This window comes from Zootermopsis nevadensis, unplaced genomic scaffold, assembly GCF_977971745.1.
Source record: "Zootermopsis nevadensis isolate Lab colony 2312 unplaced genomic scaffold, Znev_1.0 Znev_ptg000002l, whole genome shotgun sequence".
Lineage (NCBI taxonomy): Eukaryota > Metazoa > Arthropoda > Insecta > Blattodea > Termopsidae > Zootermopsis > Zootermopsis nevadensis.
The window spans coordinates 17,371,254-17,388,929 of record NW_028259134.1 but is presented as its reverse complement, the minus strand read 5'-3'; the positions used below and the strand labels follow the sequence as shown (position 1 = coordinate 17,388,929).

Here is a 17,676-nt window from a genome sequence, read left to right as displayed (position 1 = left end):
AGGCCATTGAACGTGACCTGTTCAAGAACGTTTGCTAGGAAGTAGACCGTGATTTGTTTTGAGGACCTCAAATATCTACACAGTGTCAGTTTCTTTGAACACTGCTTATTCTTTGGATTAAAATATTTACGACGTTTCAGAAGCTGGCTGTTTTTTTTCTTTTTTGTCTTGAGGTAAGGAAAGGGCAATGAAGTCTGTGAGGCTTTACAAGTATGCCGAAAAAAGAACCAGCCTCCAAAGCCTTGATTATTTTTAACCAGACTGTGAACAGTGTTCAAAAGGTAATCTCATGAAAGTACTGAACTATTGACGCACATGTTTATGATCACAGCAATTTCAAGGTGAACAAAAAACATACTTTATGTGCAAGAGGCGTGAACAACTTTGGTTTTTGACATAGGAAGGAATTTTAAGCCCTAATAATGAAGGTTTTTATAGGTGTAAAGCAGTGCACAAATTTCACATGATTATGTTATTACTTAGATTTTACTGACATACATTATTATTTTATGAATGAAATTCTTTGTCTAATTAATAACAAACATTATATAGTTAGACCCTGCATAGAACCCATATTGTGAATTGAAATTGGTTCATATAATACTGGAACAGTCTTGAAAAGCACCGCGACTTCCACGTGATTACTGCCCTGAAAACAATAAATACAAACAATTAAATTATTTCGTGGTAACAAAGAAAGATCTTGATGAAATGCACAGGTTTATAGAAGAAAGTTATGAAGACTAGATTTCATACAGTAAACAGCTGTTCTAATGCCGGAGTCGCTTATCACGCGGTGACCTCTACAAGCCAACTCATTGTTACGTTTGTTCTACTGGCTGGGTGCAAGACTCTCTGTTACATTTACACATTGTTCTGGATAAATAAGTTAAATTAGGATTGCTTTTCGACGGCACCGAACTTGGAGTTGTGTTGGTTATTATTCACTTTTAGATCATTGCACTTTAAATCTCGGCCAAGGTGTAGGCTGTCCCGGCCGATGATTCTCGTCTTGCTTGGTATCTTCAGGTTAGTACTGGGATACTGTCCTGTGAGCATTGATTAGGCCTTTCCATTCGTGTAAAATAATGGATTGTAAATACTTCTGCATCTCTGTTATGAGCAGTACACAGCTAATAATAATATAAGTCAGATCCTTGATAATTATATGTAATTTCTAGTACTTACACAAATAAAATGTTGTCGATACATGGCATCACATATAACAAAAAGCATGGTATAATAACGTGTTGCACATCAGACATGAAAGCCGGTTATGTCACACACAAGACAGACACTCTCCGTCACTTGGAATTATGACGAATGTCTTGATCTTCCTCCGATACAAACAGAACATGGGCATACCATCGCAATAGGACGTAAATACAAGACAGTTCTCCAACACTCTCAGTACCTGGACACAGAGTGTGCAGTTCAAAGATATGTTTCCGCCACCCAGAAGGTACAGATAGTGAGATCATTTCGCTTTTGACGTATACAGGACGTAGACATTAGAATGAAATCTTCTCAAAGCACAGAAATTAGAGGCAACTCTTGTTTCCTACAAAACGTGTTATTGTTCAGCATATATAGAACGTCCACATTGGACTCAACATTTCCCTGAATCACAGACGATTAACAGCTACGTTTACATTTTGTCCTCGCTACTAATAATATCCCCGATATATTTCCAGATATACACGGACGGAACATTATATTCTTAATAGCTTGAGAATGTTGCGAAAGAAACTAGATTTACGTAATGTGATCCCGGAAAAATTACGGGCCAGAGGCAGAGCTTCAACTGAAGACACGACCTGCTCATTTGTAAGGCTTAACGCGAAGCCTAGGGCTAATGATGGGTGTATATGGAGCTTCAGTAGAATGACGATTGACAGCACATAAGGAAATGTTCTGAGAATAGCTTTACAGAGGGCCACTTTGTCGAAATTCTGCATTTACTACCACGGGGTTACATGCGGGCCTCTGAACGTGTAAGCTATGTTACAGATTTTCGAAATAAATTTACCAAAACATTTGAAACGCTCGCTTCTTATACAGTAAAATGAGCAACATTGCTTCTTCACATACAAGACATAAGCAGTAGGGTCTGTTCTTCTCGAGAATACATAAAACGAGGACAGCTGAGTCGACTACACATATTTAATTAGAATGATATAATAAATTCATCTTACTTAAGGTGTGACGCCCTCTTGTCTTCGACTACAAGTTTCTGCAGACAGGACTCATTGGAAACAAGAGGCAGTGGCGCTTCACGTCAAAACTTGAGACAGAACGCTTTCCTGGGGTGTTTCCACCACTAAAATAATCATCATCAGCTCCTGCTCCAGGAATGTAGCCGTTGGCACAGCTGTCATCGCCAGTGTTCAGACATTTCAGCCAGGCTCTGCGGAGTTGTTGAGGAGTCAGGGTCTCCAATGCCGCTCTTTTTCCTGGGGTGTTTCCACCACTAAAATAATCATCATCAGCTCCAGCTCCAGGAATGTAGCCGTTGGCACAGCTGTCATCGCCAGTGTTCAGACATTTCAGCCAGGCTCTGCGGAGTTGTTGAGGAGTCAGGGTCTCCAATGCCGCTCTTTTTCCTGGGGTGTTTCCACCACTAAAATAATCATCATCAGCTCCAGCTCCAGGAATGTAGCCGTTGGCACAGCTGTCATCGCCAGTGTTCAGACATTTCTGCCAGGCTGTGCGGAGTTCTTGAGGATTCAGGGTATCCAATGTCGCTCTCTTTCCTGGGGTGTTTCCACCACTAAAATAATCATCATCAGCTCCAGCTCCAGGAATGTAGCCGTTGGCACAGCTGTCATCGCCAGTATTAACACATCTCTTAGCCCGTTCAGCTGCCTTGTCGCTGTGAAATAACACAAAATTGAGAATTACAGTAGATAGTTATGTGGACATACTACCTTTCCAGGGCTATTACTGAACGTTGAATATTCCACGTCGACGCCGTTTGCCCGGTGAATCCAGTGATCTCCAGTATTTGTTCTCTTCAACTGCACCAATAAAATCTCGATTGTCACAGCTGTGGGATAGTCCAGCGTTTATGAGGCAAGATGTCCTTTTCCTGAATGGACGAAATAGTCCTTGTCAGTTGTATTTTATTATTTGTTGAAGTTATGGTCGTATATGTTGTCGTAGATTAATAATTAATTAGGGTTTAAGTAGCTTTATATAAACTGCTTATTCATGAAGCAAATTAGTTACTTTGTGGATACAAACCAAATGTTACAAAAAACCATAACCCCTTATTTTGGCCACTATAATTAAGGAAGTAAGGTTTTTAAGTAACCTCCTTACTTAGTCGCATTTCTTAAATACACATTTCGATCTGGTTAAGTATGTGATGCTTGAGAAAAAATTTGTTTTGCAAACAAATCTCAGAAACCAGTCTCTGTGAAGCTCCTTTATTCTCTAATTTACAGAACTAGTCGTCATAATAATGCATTTTTGACGAAGTTCGGAATATGTGTATCTTAGAAAATAAGTTTTGTAATAATTGTTTCCATATTCCAATAGTAATAATAATGTAATTTAAAATAAGGAAAAGGGTTTTTATTTCATTTAATTTTTCTCGGGTTTTCAAAACGCTGTACAGATGTACGCTGGGACAATTTAGTGTTGCACGTGTAGGCACTTCGGCCGAAAGTGGGTAGATTAGAATTGCTTATTCAGAGTATTGAATACTTACTGCACTGTCTCCATATTCACGTCCAGATCCTCCAGCAAACTCTTCAGCAGGCGAACTGTCCGTCGATTCTCCTGTAAACTTTTGATATGGCTGCATGCGTAATGTGAGATGAGACGACATTAAATATATTAGTACAAACTACTGCCCGATCCCCTAACAGGTACAGAGGTACTTACTGCCTTTATGACCAGGGCGATTCGTGATGAAGGCAGTAAGGCACGTTTGAATAGTCAGCCAGGATATACGGCATAATATTCCAGAAGATTCATCTTATGAATGTTTGACATCAAATAAGTTCTTTCCCATGCTGATATCATGAAGCATAACGAATCCTTTTAATATGGGTATTCATCATAGTTTATATTACCGTATTTCATTCGAACGAAATGGATTAATATGATCTCCATGTTATTATAGGTCTTTCATTTTAAGATTAAATTTATCTCAACAAATTCTGTATAATTTTAGATCTTCGGCCACCTTCTTCCAGAGTTGCTTTTATCGGCCCGTAACATGACTGTAACATACTTCAGTACAATAGAAATAACTTGTCAAGTTTCGTGAAACTCGTCTTGGTGTCTTCTAACTAGTGGTCGTAAGAAAAGAAAGATGTTACTTGAATTCAAAACAGGAGAGATGGAGAAAAATGACGGTTGTCTGTTTCAAAGTACTAACTGGATAATTAGCTGTAAAACCGAATTAAAGTAAGTTAGTAATTTACTCGTAGACTACTAAGGGAGAATTCAAAGCTTTGTATTAACACGTTAAACTAGGATTAGATAAAACAAGTTAATGCCACCATCTCATGGGGGAGATAAATGGATTTCACAGATCGGTAAATAAACTTATCGGATGAATGGACTGATAGTTTATGGGAAATATGATTATGAAAAATGAGAGTGATATCGGCTGCAGTAATGGGTGATTATGACTCACATGAAGCGAATATATCATACAAAAAATGTATATTTCAGGTAATTACGGTATCTACATATAACACCTGCTTTAATAATCAATAACTCTTAATTTTTCCCACAGTGTATTTATGGGTTACGTATGGGTCTCAGAATAAACAGAAGTAATTTATTTAAGCAGCAATAACCGACTGATCTTTGCAATGCAGACTCTTTTGTGTTTTCTTTGACGTAGGGGCTGAATGTTTAAATATTATTTAGACGAGCTTCGTGACTTCAGAGTATTAAAATAAAACTTTCTTGCAAAACCTCAGGATTATTGTTCGGTAAAATTATTACTTTATAGTTTGATGTGGAAAGCCTGCACTTCGCTGACCTTCATCCATGGCCCCTTTATCCGCAAGGCTCAAATTATGAATACTAGTTGCAAATTCCAAATTCTCTGACCGACCAGTAATCAAGCTGCACCTTGTACAACTGATTATAAGTAATTGGTAATGTAATAAGCATATTGCGAACACTTAATTTAGGATTTAACTTGCATCCGTTGTGGACCCTGCATTAACTCCAAATCCTAGTCATGCCACTGCTTAATAATCCAGCATAAACTATTGGAATGGGTTGTATTAGGCCTGTATATATATTCAAGGGGAATGTTCTTCATCCGCTGCAAAACCCTTCTTCTGTGTACCATTCAGATGTGCTACATGATATCCCTTTAATTCGCTGCAAACATATTAACCCCTTCCTGTTAGTAGCACAGATAACTGATGTAATCTGAATACGTGAACCAAATCTGACTTTAAAATTTATTTCTGTACCCTTAAGACATATGTTCTGAAGTTGTTCAATGACGTTATTCCAATTGCAGAGATTATAAGCGTCGAATGAGATGGTAGGATCATGAAACGATTTGAAGGAGACTCGTGCCATTTGAATGTATGTCTGCTATCCCGATGCTCACCCGGAGAGATTTCTGATCGAGATTCTAACCTAATAACTCCCGAATGGAAGTCTGGAGGTTCGTGGACGTGCGACACTGTTCAATTTCGTGTTTAAATCACTATTTATAGAAATGCATACAGTCTGTAAGTTGGCACTACTGGGTTACATTAATTAAAGCATATGGTCTGCCGTCTCAATCTTTCTCTCACGTATTAATCATGATGATAATGCTAAATTGGAGATGATGCGATTATTCATCATAGAAATTAGGTTAATTTGTTGAACGTCACTGAATGTTTTTCCGTCATTAATACCAATATGGCTGCCTGTTGAACTTCCGAAATGAGAACGACTCAATCACCGCCTGATATCAATATCCAGAAATGTTGCCTAATTATACATCTTCGAAAAATTTGCAAATGTCTTGTCGTTATAGAACGCAAAACCAACATGGCTGCAGCGCGAGGTCTGTATTTATATTCTAGTTTAATGGCAGTAACCAATGCACTGTTATAGTTCTATATGCTAATTTTTTACGGAGATTACAAACATATTTATTATAATTTTTTCATGAAACATATACTGAACATAATATTTTACATTTTTGACGGCAGTGCAAAATTTTGAGCTTGTGAAGATAGCTTTATTGTATGTTGTTGAGCCCTGATGATTGAGGCAGCAAGAACCTCCGGGACGTTGGTAAACTTCTACCAGACTACACGGTGCTACCACCCACAAGGCACCGTCGTGAGAACCAGAAATCTCAATATGAGCTTGTGCCTGACAGGTTTCATGTAATGAAAAAGTGTTGATATGAAACTTCACAGGAAATTGAACGCCAGGTTGTATAAGAACTTTAAATTTCTGATAGGCAGTCTTTGTATAGACGTAAACATCTGAAGGGAAGTGAGCGTCTTTGTTCTTCCCATAACTTCTTGTCTTACATGAAGCGCTGCTATGACAGTGACGTCAAGGCGACTGCCTTTAAACTTTTATTTTCTGGTCAGTATAAGCAAAAGCTAGGAAACGGTTTCACACCTGTCCATAAGTTCTTGAGCAATCTCTTTGGAGGAGGCCCAGGCCGCTGTTGCCATGACAACCAGTAAGTAGAGGACCAGTGTCATCTCCTTCTTCCACTCCATTTGCACTGCAATCAACAGGAGAAGTAAGTCGCATATTTTATGGTGAAGTACAATCTTCCCACGTTAGCAGTTTTTATTCGTGATCCCATACAACAGTTTCTTTTCTTACCAGACGGCATTGCAGAATGGATTTATTATTGGGTATTGATGCTGTTTCAGCTGACTAAGAAACAGATACAGCATCGAGTGATAGGAATTTGCCGATGGATAATTTTCATGTAATGACTTGGAAATTATTATCTTGGAATGTTTTAGGGAGGGTTTGTGGGGTTCACTTGGAGGGAATGAGAGAAATCGCTAGATTGAGGCATCAGCACTCTTCTTACAAGTCTATCTGCTGATCATTCCTGATCATGCGTTTTTCATATTTGACGCTTTGTATGATAATCTGTACGGTTGGAAAACGTATCCTTGGAAGGAAGTATGATACTTTTTGAACGCTTTAATATGTAGGTCTATAGTAAGACTACCAGGAACTGTGAATTAATAATCACAAATTTTAGTGACCATTTCCTGTGCGTAATTTCCAATAGTACGAATTCCAGTTGTTTTTAATATGTCCGATACAGACCTAACCTCGTACTTCCGCACAATCGCCACGTTTGTCAGTGGCTTGTAGGTCTACGTAATTTGCATGGTTATCGTCTGTTTCAATAAAGAAAAGGCGTATATAGTTATTAATTCTAAAGCTATATTTATTTCCTTGTTACTGTACACAGAAAAAATGAAATAAACAAAAGCTGGGCGTTTTAAAAAAAATGTTAACGTATAACATTTCATGACATGAAATGAAATGGCTCTAGTGTCATTTCCACCTCAAACATCGACCGCCATATGCGTATAACTGATGGGAGGAAAATAGAAAGTAAATAGGTGGAATGTACTCGAATGGCATGATGTTGGTTCTAAGTTTCATAAAAATACGCCAGTTTGTTCAAGCGTTTTCAGCGGAAGTGATACATACAGACGGAAGGACGTAACACCATAGGGAGTTTGAGTAAAATAATCAATCACTAGCCGTATTATTTTAACGCGATTACCCATAATACCTTTGTTCGTGACTCTGTGGCAAACTGTGTTACTGGCACTAGTCTGCGTTCTTTGTACAAAGTCACGTTCATCTTCGGCATCTTGTTACTTGGAGCAAGAAAACATCGACACAAAATGATGAGCTGAAAACGGAGATGCCACGTCATATGAAACCTTTTACTTGGATTTTCTTACTGTTTATATATGAAACGAAAACCCAGTTAAACAAAATAAACATTTGTAATTTGAGATCTGACGGCGACAAAGTGTCGACGTTGGTATTCTGTGTTATAAAGTTTAAATGCAGCGCTCAAGATGAAGACGGTATGTTCCTCCAAAACGTTGATGTCTACCTACTATTCCAAACGGCGTTACAACCCAGAAGTCAAATGTCGGTAACTTGTTAATCGTAGTCTATTGACGAACAACAGATGTTATTTTACTTAAAATTAAACGTATCGAGTAGCCTGCAGATTGCGAATCGGGAAAAATGTAGGAAGAGAAGATCGTGGCCAATGTCGAAGTCCTATAGTGGCATTTGTCTGGAATGACTGAAGAAAACCACAAAATATTTCGGCGATAAGATTCGGGGGTCCCGTCTAGATTCTAACCAGTAAAGAAACTTAAAATTTCTTCTGTGTCTAAGCACCACATCATTAAGTCATATAAGGAGTGTCGAGATAAAACCATGAGCATTATAGACGTGGATACTAAATGGAGGTTAGTTTCATTCTTCTGTCGCTTTGCCCATCTTTTCTTCCTACAGGCGTCCAGGACGGCTGCTTGTTTTTCCTCAGTTCCGAGATCTTAAGGCTACTTGCGGAACGATTTGTTGAAATAGGATACACGGAGGATTTTTTCAGTAGGGAGGGGGGGGGCGTCCTCAGTTCTTTAGACAAATGAAGGAGAGATATTTGTAATCAGGGTACATTTTCTGTACGTGCCTCGCGGTAGAGATAAGTTCTATTCTATAATTTGTTCTAAATAATTCTAAAGCAGCCCTATGTGAAAGTGCAGTGCATGAGTTACGTTGTTCGATTTTGTAATTCATTAAAATCCTGCCGCTTTTAGAACCCACATTACCCTGAATTCACTTCCTGTAAAATCGCACCTTGAGAGGTGCGAAAAAAAGAGAGAGGCAGTGACAGCCACTCCACGTTCAGTTTTAATAAAAACGTTCTTTTGACTGCGCGTTCGTGTAGAAATGTATTTATTCGCGCGACCAAGTCCTGCAGATAGGATCTTTACAGTAGATTAGTTGCCTGAAGTTGAAACCCATATGGGCAGCAACGTAAAAGGGAAATTTGAACTCCCACGCATTTCCTGTGGCATGTTTTATGAGTGCCATATCATGTGGGCGAGAGTAGAAAGAGAAGAATTATAAAATCCAGGCATACGTAGACCTAACTGCTATTTCACTCTTTTGGTTATGGATTGCAAACGGTGGCAGCAATTTCACATTCTTTCATAAAAGACGCAGTGGCAATTTTTTCCTACATAAATTGTTACACTTAAAACAACGCGCGTTAACATTTATTGCATGTATTAAGTCAAGTAAAGAATAAGACTTTTTTTATAATTTAATCCTGCGGGTTGCACTGGTGAACTGAGTGCGACATTTAAACTTTTAACAGATTTGAGGTTCTCACGGCAGTGTTGATGTCGATGTTGTTGTTCTAGGTTGTGACGTCATGTGGACTCGTAGGTTGATATCAGGGTTTTGGAGAAACATACTGTCTCCGTCTTCAGGGCTGGAGGCAGTATGTTTCTCCAAAGCGTTAGTATCTACACGGCGTCACAACGTGGATTAACAACGTCGTGTTGAAAATTTCGTGTTTTCTTTCTTCGTAACAATTTGTGTGGTGGTAAAATTGTTCCTGATATGCCACTCCGTGAAGACGTGTCCGTAACTAGGCACTGGAAGGTGAATGGTCACTTTCACGTCCCGGCTGCTTTACCCTTGAGGAAATTATTCCGGTACACGTTGGATAGGAGCCTGTGTGGTCCATAGAACCAGTCTCGACGTTTTGACGGCGGTGAGTCTGAAGATGGCTGTCTTCTGGGTTGTAGCGCCGTGTAGTTTGGTGAAAGTTTACCAACGTTTCAGATGTCCTTGTTGCTTCCATCATCAGGGAGATTATGAAAGCAATAAGGACCTCTGAAACCCCCTGGTGATGGAGGCAGCAAACACGAATGAAACGTCGATAAACGTCTACTTGATTAGACGGCGCTACAACACAGAAGAAGCCATCTTAGAAGTAACGTTATTACATCAGCCCTAAAATTATTTTAGATGAATAGAGGGATGAGTATTAAAAAAAAGACACTTTCTTTGTTCATTTGCGTGTAGAAGTAAACATTTTCTGACACGTTTTTCAACACTCACGTTACGTACATAGCATTATTGTAATAAAATACGAACCAGCACGGAATGTGAAATATATATCAAAAATAGACTAGTGAAACACGAAACAGTTTTTTCCAAACTGTGTTCCCTTAGAGATTAATAGGAGTTTCGCCGATTTTATTAACATCGTCAGCGTTAAATAAATTTTATGTCAAAATCCTAAGCATAAAAATGGATGTTGCCAACAGGTACCTATAAATGCACAGAGAATGTGCCTTCTTCTGTCTGTCACCCTGTGTTGTTACACATAAGAATCTTAATTATGTAATAATTATATATGTGTGTGTCTGACACAGATCGACAGCTTTTATCATCTGAAAGAGCGATCTTTAACGAAGCTACGGATAAAATACCGAAGCATGTTATCTGATATACATTTTTTTATGTATTGTTATGTTTGTACGAACGGAAATTAGTCGTATAATTTAGGGTTATTTCCTTAATGTTGTGCATCTACAAATACGTATATTTTCCACTTTGTGTACCTTTTATATCGACGGGTTTTGTTAAGTTTTGATGCGGATTTCCACTCTATCGATACGAAACACGAACGGAACAGTTTGAGAAGCACTGATTTAATGACACATTTCCAGAGCTGGACACAAAGTTCATATTGGAAAAAAGTTGATTGAGCTATTATTTTCCGTGTACTGCATTATAGGTCTCTATCCCAGGATCAGAATTGTAATATTTTTATGACCTGCAAAATTTAATTTCGCAGCTGATTTCCCTCTGATATGTCACTAAGCCTCAAAGAAAAGTGAAAATAAATATTAACTACCTTTATATCGGAAATAGTTATATAGGACCTAAAGTCAAAATCCAAGTACAAATTGAATGAAGATGTTTGAACGAGCCATAGACCTAAGAAAGAGAAAAGTATGCAGTGGTTGTGTTATAATTTGTAATACTAAGTTGATATTATTGAAAGATAGTAAAACAAGAAGGATATGATAGCCAGGACATGTAGCATGCATAGAGGAACAGAAACTACATAAATAAAACGTAATTAAGACAAATATGCCCTACATTAAAACACATTTTGAGGGAGTGGATTTAAAAATATTATTAACCACTCTCGCCGGTTGAAATTCGATCTCTTAATGCGGGAATCGGATAATCGAGGCTCGGTTAACAGAGGTTTTGCTGTATGCAGAAATATGTGGGGCTGAATGTTGATTTTGGTGTTGGGAGGATTATGTAAGAAGCAAGGAATTCCGCAGAGAAAGAAAGGAGAATAGGAAGTCCAGAGGAAGACAGATTTAATTATGACTCTGCAATAGATCGCGATTAACGTTCCATATGGTGAAATTAGTCATCTTCTGGTCATAATGACGATCAAAACATATGCAGTTAAATCAGATCATTTAAAATATATATATTAAAATTGTCCGTCAATCACAATAAAGTAATATAAGATAATTAAATGGTTAAAATATTATATTTTGTTCCGTATCGAGTATTCGATTTACATATGGAACATTCTCGACATGTTTCGGCTTTCATAGAGCCGTCATCAGGTGTATGTTATAAACTCTTAATTCAATTACTAATTTTTAATTTTCGTATCATTTCTTCAATTTTTCACATTGTATCAACATTTGTTGTTGTATTATATATCATTGATACAAAAGATAATATTTTAACCATTTAATTATCTTATATTACTTTATTGTGATTGACGGACAATCTTAATATATATATTTTAATAATATTTTTAAATAAAATCACAATATGACGCACCTACAATATCTTAGCAGTGAATTTAACTAACTCAGAATTGGATAATAAGGTTAGATTAATTGTCTCAGTGATCACTATTAACAATAACATAATCATAGTGTTAGTCAAATCTACATATACTCAGATACCGCGTGTATTTCAGTCGAAAGTTATCTTCAGGATGTCGCGTTTTTCAAATATTTAACTTTGTTTGAAGTTTTCAGAGTTCTGTATTAATATTGATAGTTCTGATTTACTCTCGTTAAATTAAGGTATAATTGTGATTTATTGCTCGTGACATAGGTATTGACTGCATTAGGAGAATCGCCTCACGATGTTCTGTAAAAATTGGTAGTTGGTGCAAAACTATCAACACACAGCCTTGAACACACAGCGGTTTATAGACTCTTTCTTACTCGTGAATCAGCTTACGGTTAACACTAGGCACAAGATATCAAATAAACGTAGGCCCATATAAAAACTACGAAGTGTAACTAAACTACAAAGTACAGACATGGAGTACATGGTAAAGTAAAGTAATTTTAAGTACAGTGATACGAAATACGTTTAGTTCATCTTTCGGCGACAAGACTTGTGGGTAAAGAAGTTATTTGCTGTTGCTATCTGTGGTGGTACTGAATGAGTAAGGATCCTGGCGTGCTTACAAAGAGCTGTGAAGTACTCGTTTAACTTAAAGTTTTGTAGTGAAGAAGCTTCCGATTTCACACACCGATGAAATAGCAGATATTGTCCTGTACATGGTCAGACGGACGTTTTGCCATGTCAAGAGTCCTAGGTTCAAGTTGCTGTAGTAATCCTAGGAATTTCAAATAAGAAAAGCTTTTGTCATACTTGAATCTAGTAGTTCGTTCTACGTTATCAGATACCTTGGAATTCTTCACTACATCTGTAGGATTTGTTTGCTAGGTTCTGGTAGTGACTCGAGTCATAAATATAAGTTAATTCCAGAGGGCTTAGTTCTATGCGCGGACCTTACACAGCTGGCCCCTCTCTTTCAAAATGCCCTGTTATTCCCTCGAAACTGCATTTTAAAAGAAACATAGGAATAACGCACGATTGTGAAATCAATATCATTTGTTTATTCAACAACGTTTATTCGTCATGAGGAAAATAAAATACAATGAAGAAGTTGTGGCCTATTTTAAGATTTTCCCCAGATTTTGGCAGGAGGTAGTGAGGAAATTTAATTTAAATTCTAAGTAACGATCTACATTGTCACAATATTAAGTTTCACGGGAACTTAATTCGATAACAATATCGAATTGCTTCAGAATATACTTATTTTGAAGTTTAAAGGGACTCGGTACAAAATTTAATTCGCATGTCTAGAATATTGATAATCCGTGGGTTAGTTTATTGATTCTCAAAATATTAATGATACTGAAGATTTCTGTCTTCTGGGTTGTTGCGCTGTGTAGTCTGGTTGATGTTTACCAACGTTTCAGAGGTCATACTGCCTCCGTCACCCTGATGACGGAGGCAGTATGACCTCTGAAACGTTGGTTAACATCGACCAGACTACACAGCGCAACAACCCAGAAGACAGAAATCTTCATACTCTGATGACGGAGGCAGTATGACCTCTGAAACGTTGGTTAACATCTACCGTACTACACAGCGCAACAACCCAGAAGACGGAAATCTTCATACTCACCGCTGTGAGAACCTCAAGTCTTACATTAATGATACTGTTTCGTCCAAACATTGTGTAGCGTGGAATGATGTTAAAAGTTGATCGTTAATGGCATGTAGGTAAGAATTTGGGGCGAGGTGGTCGTGACCTATTTGAAGGTATTATCCCCAAATTCTACTGAGACTAAAGAAATCACGACGAACTTGGGCCAGTATAGCCGATAATCTGGCAGTGAGTCAGATGTAAGTTAATATAGGATTGATACTGCATGTTATGACGGCGGCGACTGTGAGGGAGTGTGAAGATGGCTGTCTTCTGGGTTGTTGCGCCGTGTAGCCTGGTAGACGTTTTGGATGTGTTTGCTGCTCAGTCTCAGTCCGTCTGAAACGTCAGTAAACTTCTACCAGTCTACATGGCACAACAGCCCAGAAGACAGCCATCTTCAATGATTTTACGATAAGCGATTTATAACACACCCTTTCAATTTATTCACAGCTTAAAATTGTACGCAAAGTTGTAGTGAACAGCTACATGTATCTCTGGCAGCACTGAAACCTTTTCTTTATGCTGAGAAAATTGTAAAAGATTAATGAAAAACATCACATTCATTCGGCTATATTACAGTTGAACCTCCTCCGTCTAGAACTCATAAATCCGGACGCCAGTTAATCCAGTCAGCGCCTAAATGCGATTTAATTATGAATATTTAATAAAAGTTTAGTGAGAAAGACAAATATTACTTTTAGGATTGTGGGATACATAGAGTAGAGGTTTTAATATCAGTTGCTTTGAATGCGGAAGATTTTGAGATAGCAAAACAAAATGTGTCTGACGTTAAAGGAAATTAGGAAGGGCTCTAATTCCCTTATGCAAAACAGAGCCAGGCGCTTTCACGCCGTTCGATACTATTAACGTGGGATGTTAATTGTCAGATACTAGTATGATTATTAATTGCATGTGCTCAGATATTATAGGTGTCACTGACTGTGAACCCACTTGAATACGGCTAGATGGTGCTGCTGTTTCTTTCTGTTTGTTGAAGTTTGAATAAACTTCTTCACGTTGGATAAGAAACGACTTTGATTTTTACTGTACCCTGTATTTGCTACACCAAAGAAGAAACAATAGCATGGAAGGTGAGATTTTAGGTTCTCACGATGACAAGTGTGTCTTCAATCGGCTATAAATTTTTCCTAAAAGACATATTACAAATATCCTATAAACAGGGCCTAGCCTTCTGAACTGTGTCAAAGTTGCATCGTATTTAAATGTACTCATGCCAACGTGAATTAATTGGAAGAAATTCTAACTCGTTGCCATCCGACAGTTAAGACGGACCTGGTGGTCGTAGCGACAGTTTTATCAGAACGGTGACTGTGTATTAAAGTCATCTGTTTTTGGTGCATCCGATGTCGATAATATCGGACTCTGTTAAAGCGACCTATATACCCTGCATATTCCGTCTTCCAGCTGGCTGCGTGCGGGATTAATTACTTTATTTAATGGATGCCTGGATGCGTTTACGTTAAATGTAATGGAAATATTTCACGATAATTACAATGCGTTTGTTTTAACGAGTCCAGTAACGTGGGCGCAAGAAGCATTTTATTTAAAGTGTGTATTAGCAACACGATTTCCTACGAAGAAACCGAACGTTTAACACAAGTAGAATTATAATAACATCCACATTTAAAACGTCAGTGTTAGATACTAACCGTTATTATTATTAAGTAAAAAAATCTATAAAAATCTTTCAGTATAATAACCAGTCATCTCTAGACATAGATAGGACATTTTATATATTGATTTTATGAACTTTGTGCAAACAGTTCATAATAGAACAGCCACATAACACTGAGGATTGCGGATCGCTTCACTAGAAATGGTGTCCCGTGAAAGGCTATTACAGTTATTTTTCTTCATTCACTCTATCCTAGTAAATATCATCCATACACATAAGCAAAAACAGTGAGGTTATTTGGCGGCTGTGCCGCTGGAACCTGGAAACATTTCAACGTATTGGTCTGCTGGGTTATGACGCTGCGTGGACTTATAGGCAGATTCCAAAGTTTTGGTGGAATATGCGACCTCAAGCCCTGAAGATGGAGGAGGTATGTTCCTCCGAAACACAGGTATCTACCTACAAGTTTACGCGCAGCTAGAGCTAGCATCGACAAGAACTACATTTTCTTCAGGAAAATTCCGAATAGTGCCTTTAATTAGGTTTTGTTGTCCCCCCTAATTAATTTTTTCAGCCACTGAATCTTAATATTCAGCAACATATGCTTAAGGCGAATAAAATTGTGTCATGCGCAACTACAGAGACAAATACACGTTCTTTGATTGTGGAGGCAACTACGGTCGCGTGATTAATTATGTGAAGTCATTTACTCAAGTATTTTTCTTTCTTTAAAGCTCTTTAACTGTTTGTTAACTCGGAAATAATTGGATTTTTTTTTTAGTTTTTCATTAAAAATCCTTGAATGGAAAATCAACCTGTTAAAACGCAACACAGAAAAATACAGCATTCGAAATCTTTATCCCGATGTGGACGTTGCCTAAGGCTGAAGATATGTTTAATTGCAGAACTGTCACCAATAATGTTTTTTTTAGGAATAAGTTTTGTGTAGATCCTGTAAAGAGGAATGATAGTTTTGACAGCTATAAAGAGAGATAATTTATGAGGTGAGTTTCCGGTTCTAAAGACGGTCTCGTGTGTTGACGCGCCATGAAGTCTCGTAAATAAAACTGGTCGAAGTTTCTTTCTTCCTCCATGATCATGACGATGAGTCCTGATGATGGAGGCAGAAATCACCTCTGAATCGTCGATCAGTTTCTACGAGACAACATGGCGCAACATTCCAGAAGACTGTCATCTTCATTTATTAATAAAGTTGTTGAAATCCATTTCGATTTCTTCCTGCACTTAATTATCCTGCACACATTTGGTTCTCAGTGGAGCAACTGCTTCTGGGACATCAAATGCAGAGACATTTATGTAAATCGTAAGGCTAAGAAGAGACCACAAGAACACAAAACATGAAGTCGATGGAAGGCGTCGCCTACCTGCGGCTCCTGACGTATCGATGGCTGTGGTCGAAAGTGGAAGACGTCCAGCGGTGGTGGTGAAATGTGCTGGTCACTTGTTGGGAGTGAATATTTATAGTGACGTGGTGTGGCTCCTCGGATGAATCAAGTGAGGTACATCTGGCGCTAACAAGTGTTCCCACCAATGGGGACACCGTGACGTAACCTTCTCCGCCCGTCCCACCCAATAGGTTGCGGGGCAACCGATATGTTCCACAGCACAAGCCAACTTCACTGCGGAATTGAGAAATGAATGTTTGGAAAGCAATCACTTTGCCTGTTGTTTGGGTGGTTTTAAAACGGTGTCTTGTATTCTGGGGGAAGAACAATGACCAGAAGTTAAGCACGCACTATGAAGACATGTGGAGGAGTGGAGGTAAAGATCCACATATTCACACTCTCGACATTAAATGGAGACGAATGGTCATTTTCACGCTCCTTCGGATTTACTCCCGAGGAAAGATCCCTTAGTACCGACTGGATACGTCGCTAACTGGGTCCTAGAGCCTGTAAGGAATTAGTGGCGAATAACAAATGTTTACTCCTATAGCATACATACATAAAGGCATGGAAGAGAAATGTAGTCACCTCTAGACCCATTTGTAACTATTCATTTTACAGAGTATTAAATATTAGCAACAGAAGTCCGAATTAATTTACGCAGAGGAGCATTTGCTTTATCCATTGGTCGTGATGTTCACTTACTGCAGGTGAAAAACTTACTGACAGAGCTAATAATGATCTGTGATACTGCTCTGTATAAATTCTTAAATTGAAAAAGCTAATTAACAGATGCGATATAACAGTTCAGAAGAACAAATTATTGATCTCACATTTCTTTAAACAAACATCACATCGCGAAATATTTTAAATGCGAATTATTTGTTTCACAAGAACTAAGTTTTGGTATAAGCCTACAAAATGAAGCTGGAAAAAAGAATTTTGAGGCTGGTACAGGCGTTAAAATGTGTAATCCACGAAGAAAGAAGTAAAGTATTGATTACAGTGGACTGATACGAAATAACATGGATTTCATATGAGGACTTTTATTTGCAGAAACCAGT

General features: G+C 38.1%; 2 protein-coding genes across 2 annotated transcripts in view; one reads left to right on the top strand and one right to left on the bottom strand.

The window, feature by feature from the left end:
* Window positions 1-17,676, top strand: part of Unc50 (Unc50 RNA binding protein) — a 62,414-nt gene that overhangs the window by 19,530 nt on the left and 25,208 nt on the right. The gene's annotated exons all lie outside the window — the stretch shown is intronic.
* On the bottom strand, window positions 458-16,726 carry LOC110831880 (uncharacterized). Its single transcript, XM_022068335.2, has 4 exons — window positions 16,592-16,726; window positions 6,610-6,718; window positions 2,196-2,872; window positions 458-649 (listed from the first exon to the last, which is right to left on the bottom strand). The coding sequence occupies exons 2-3, from the start codon at window positions 6,711-6,713 to the stop codon at window positions 2,224-2,226; spliced, it is 753 nt and encodes a 250-aa protein (XP_021924027.2). The 5' UTR covers window positions 6,714-6,718; window positions 16,592-16,726; the 3' UTR covers window positions 458-649; window positions 2,196-2,223.

What these genes read in the sequence shown, in the direction of transcription:
- LOC110831880 (XM_022068335.2), bottom strand. Translation starts at nt 6,713, where the DNA reads ATGGAGTGGAAGAAGGAGATGACACTGGTCCTCTACTTACTGGTTGTC. An exon ending in GCTCAAGAACTTATGGACAG is followed by an intron (nt 2,873 to 6,609) that starts GTGTGAAACCGT and finishes GTTATTTCACAG; the next exon opens with CGACAAGGCAGCTGAACGGG.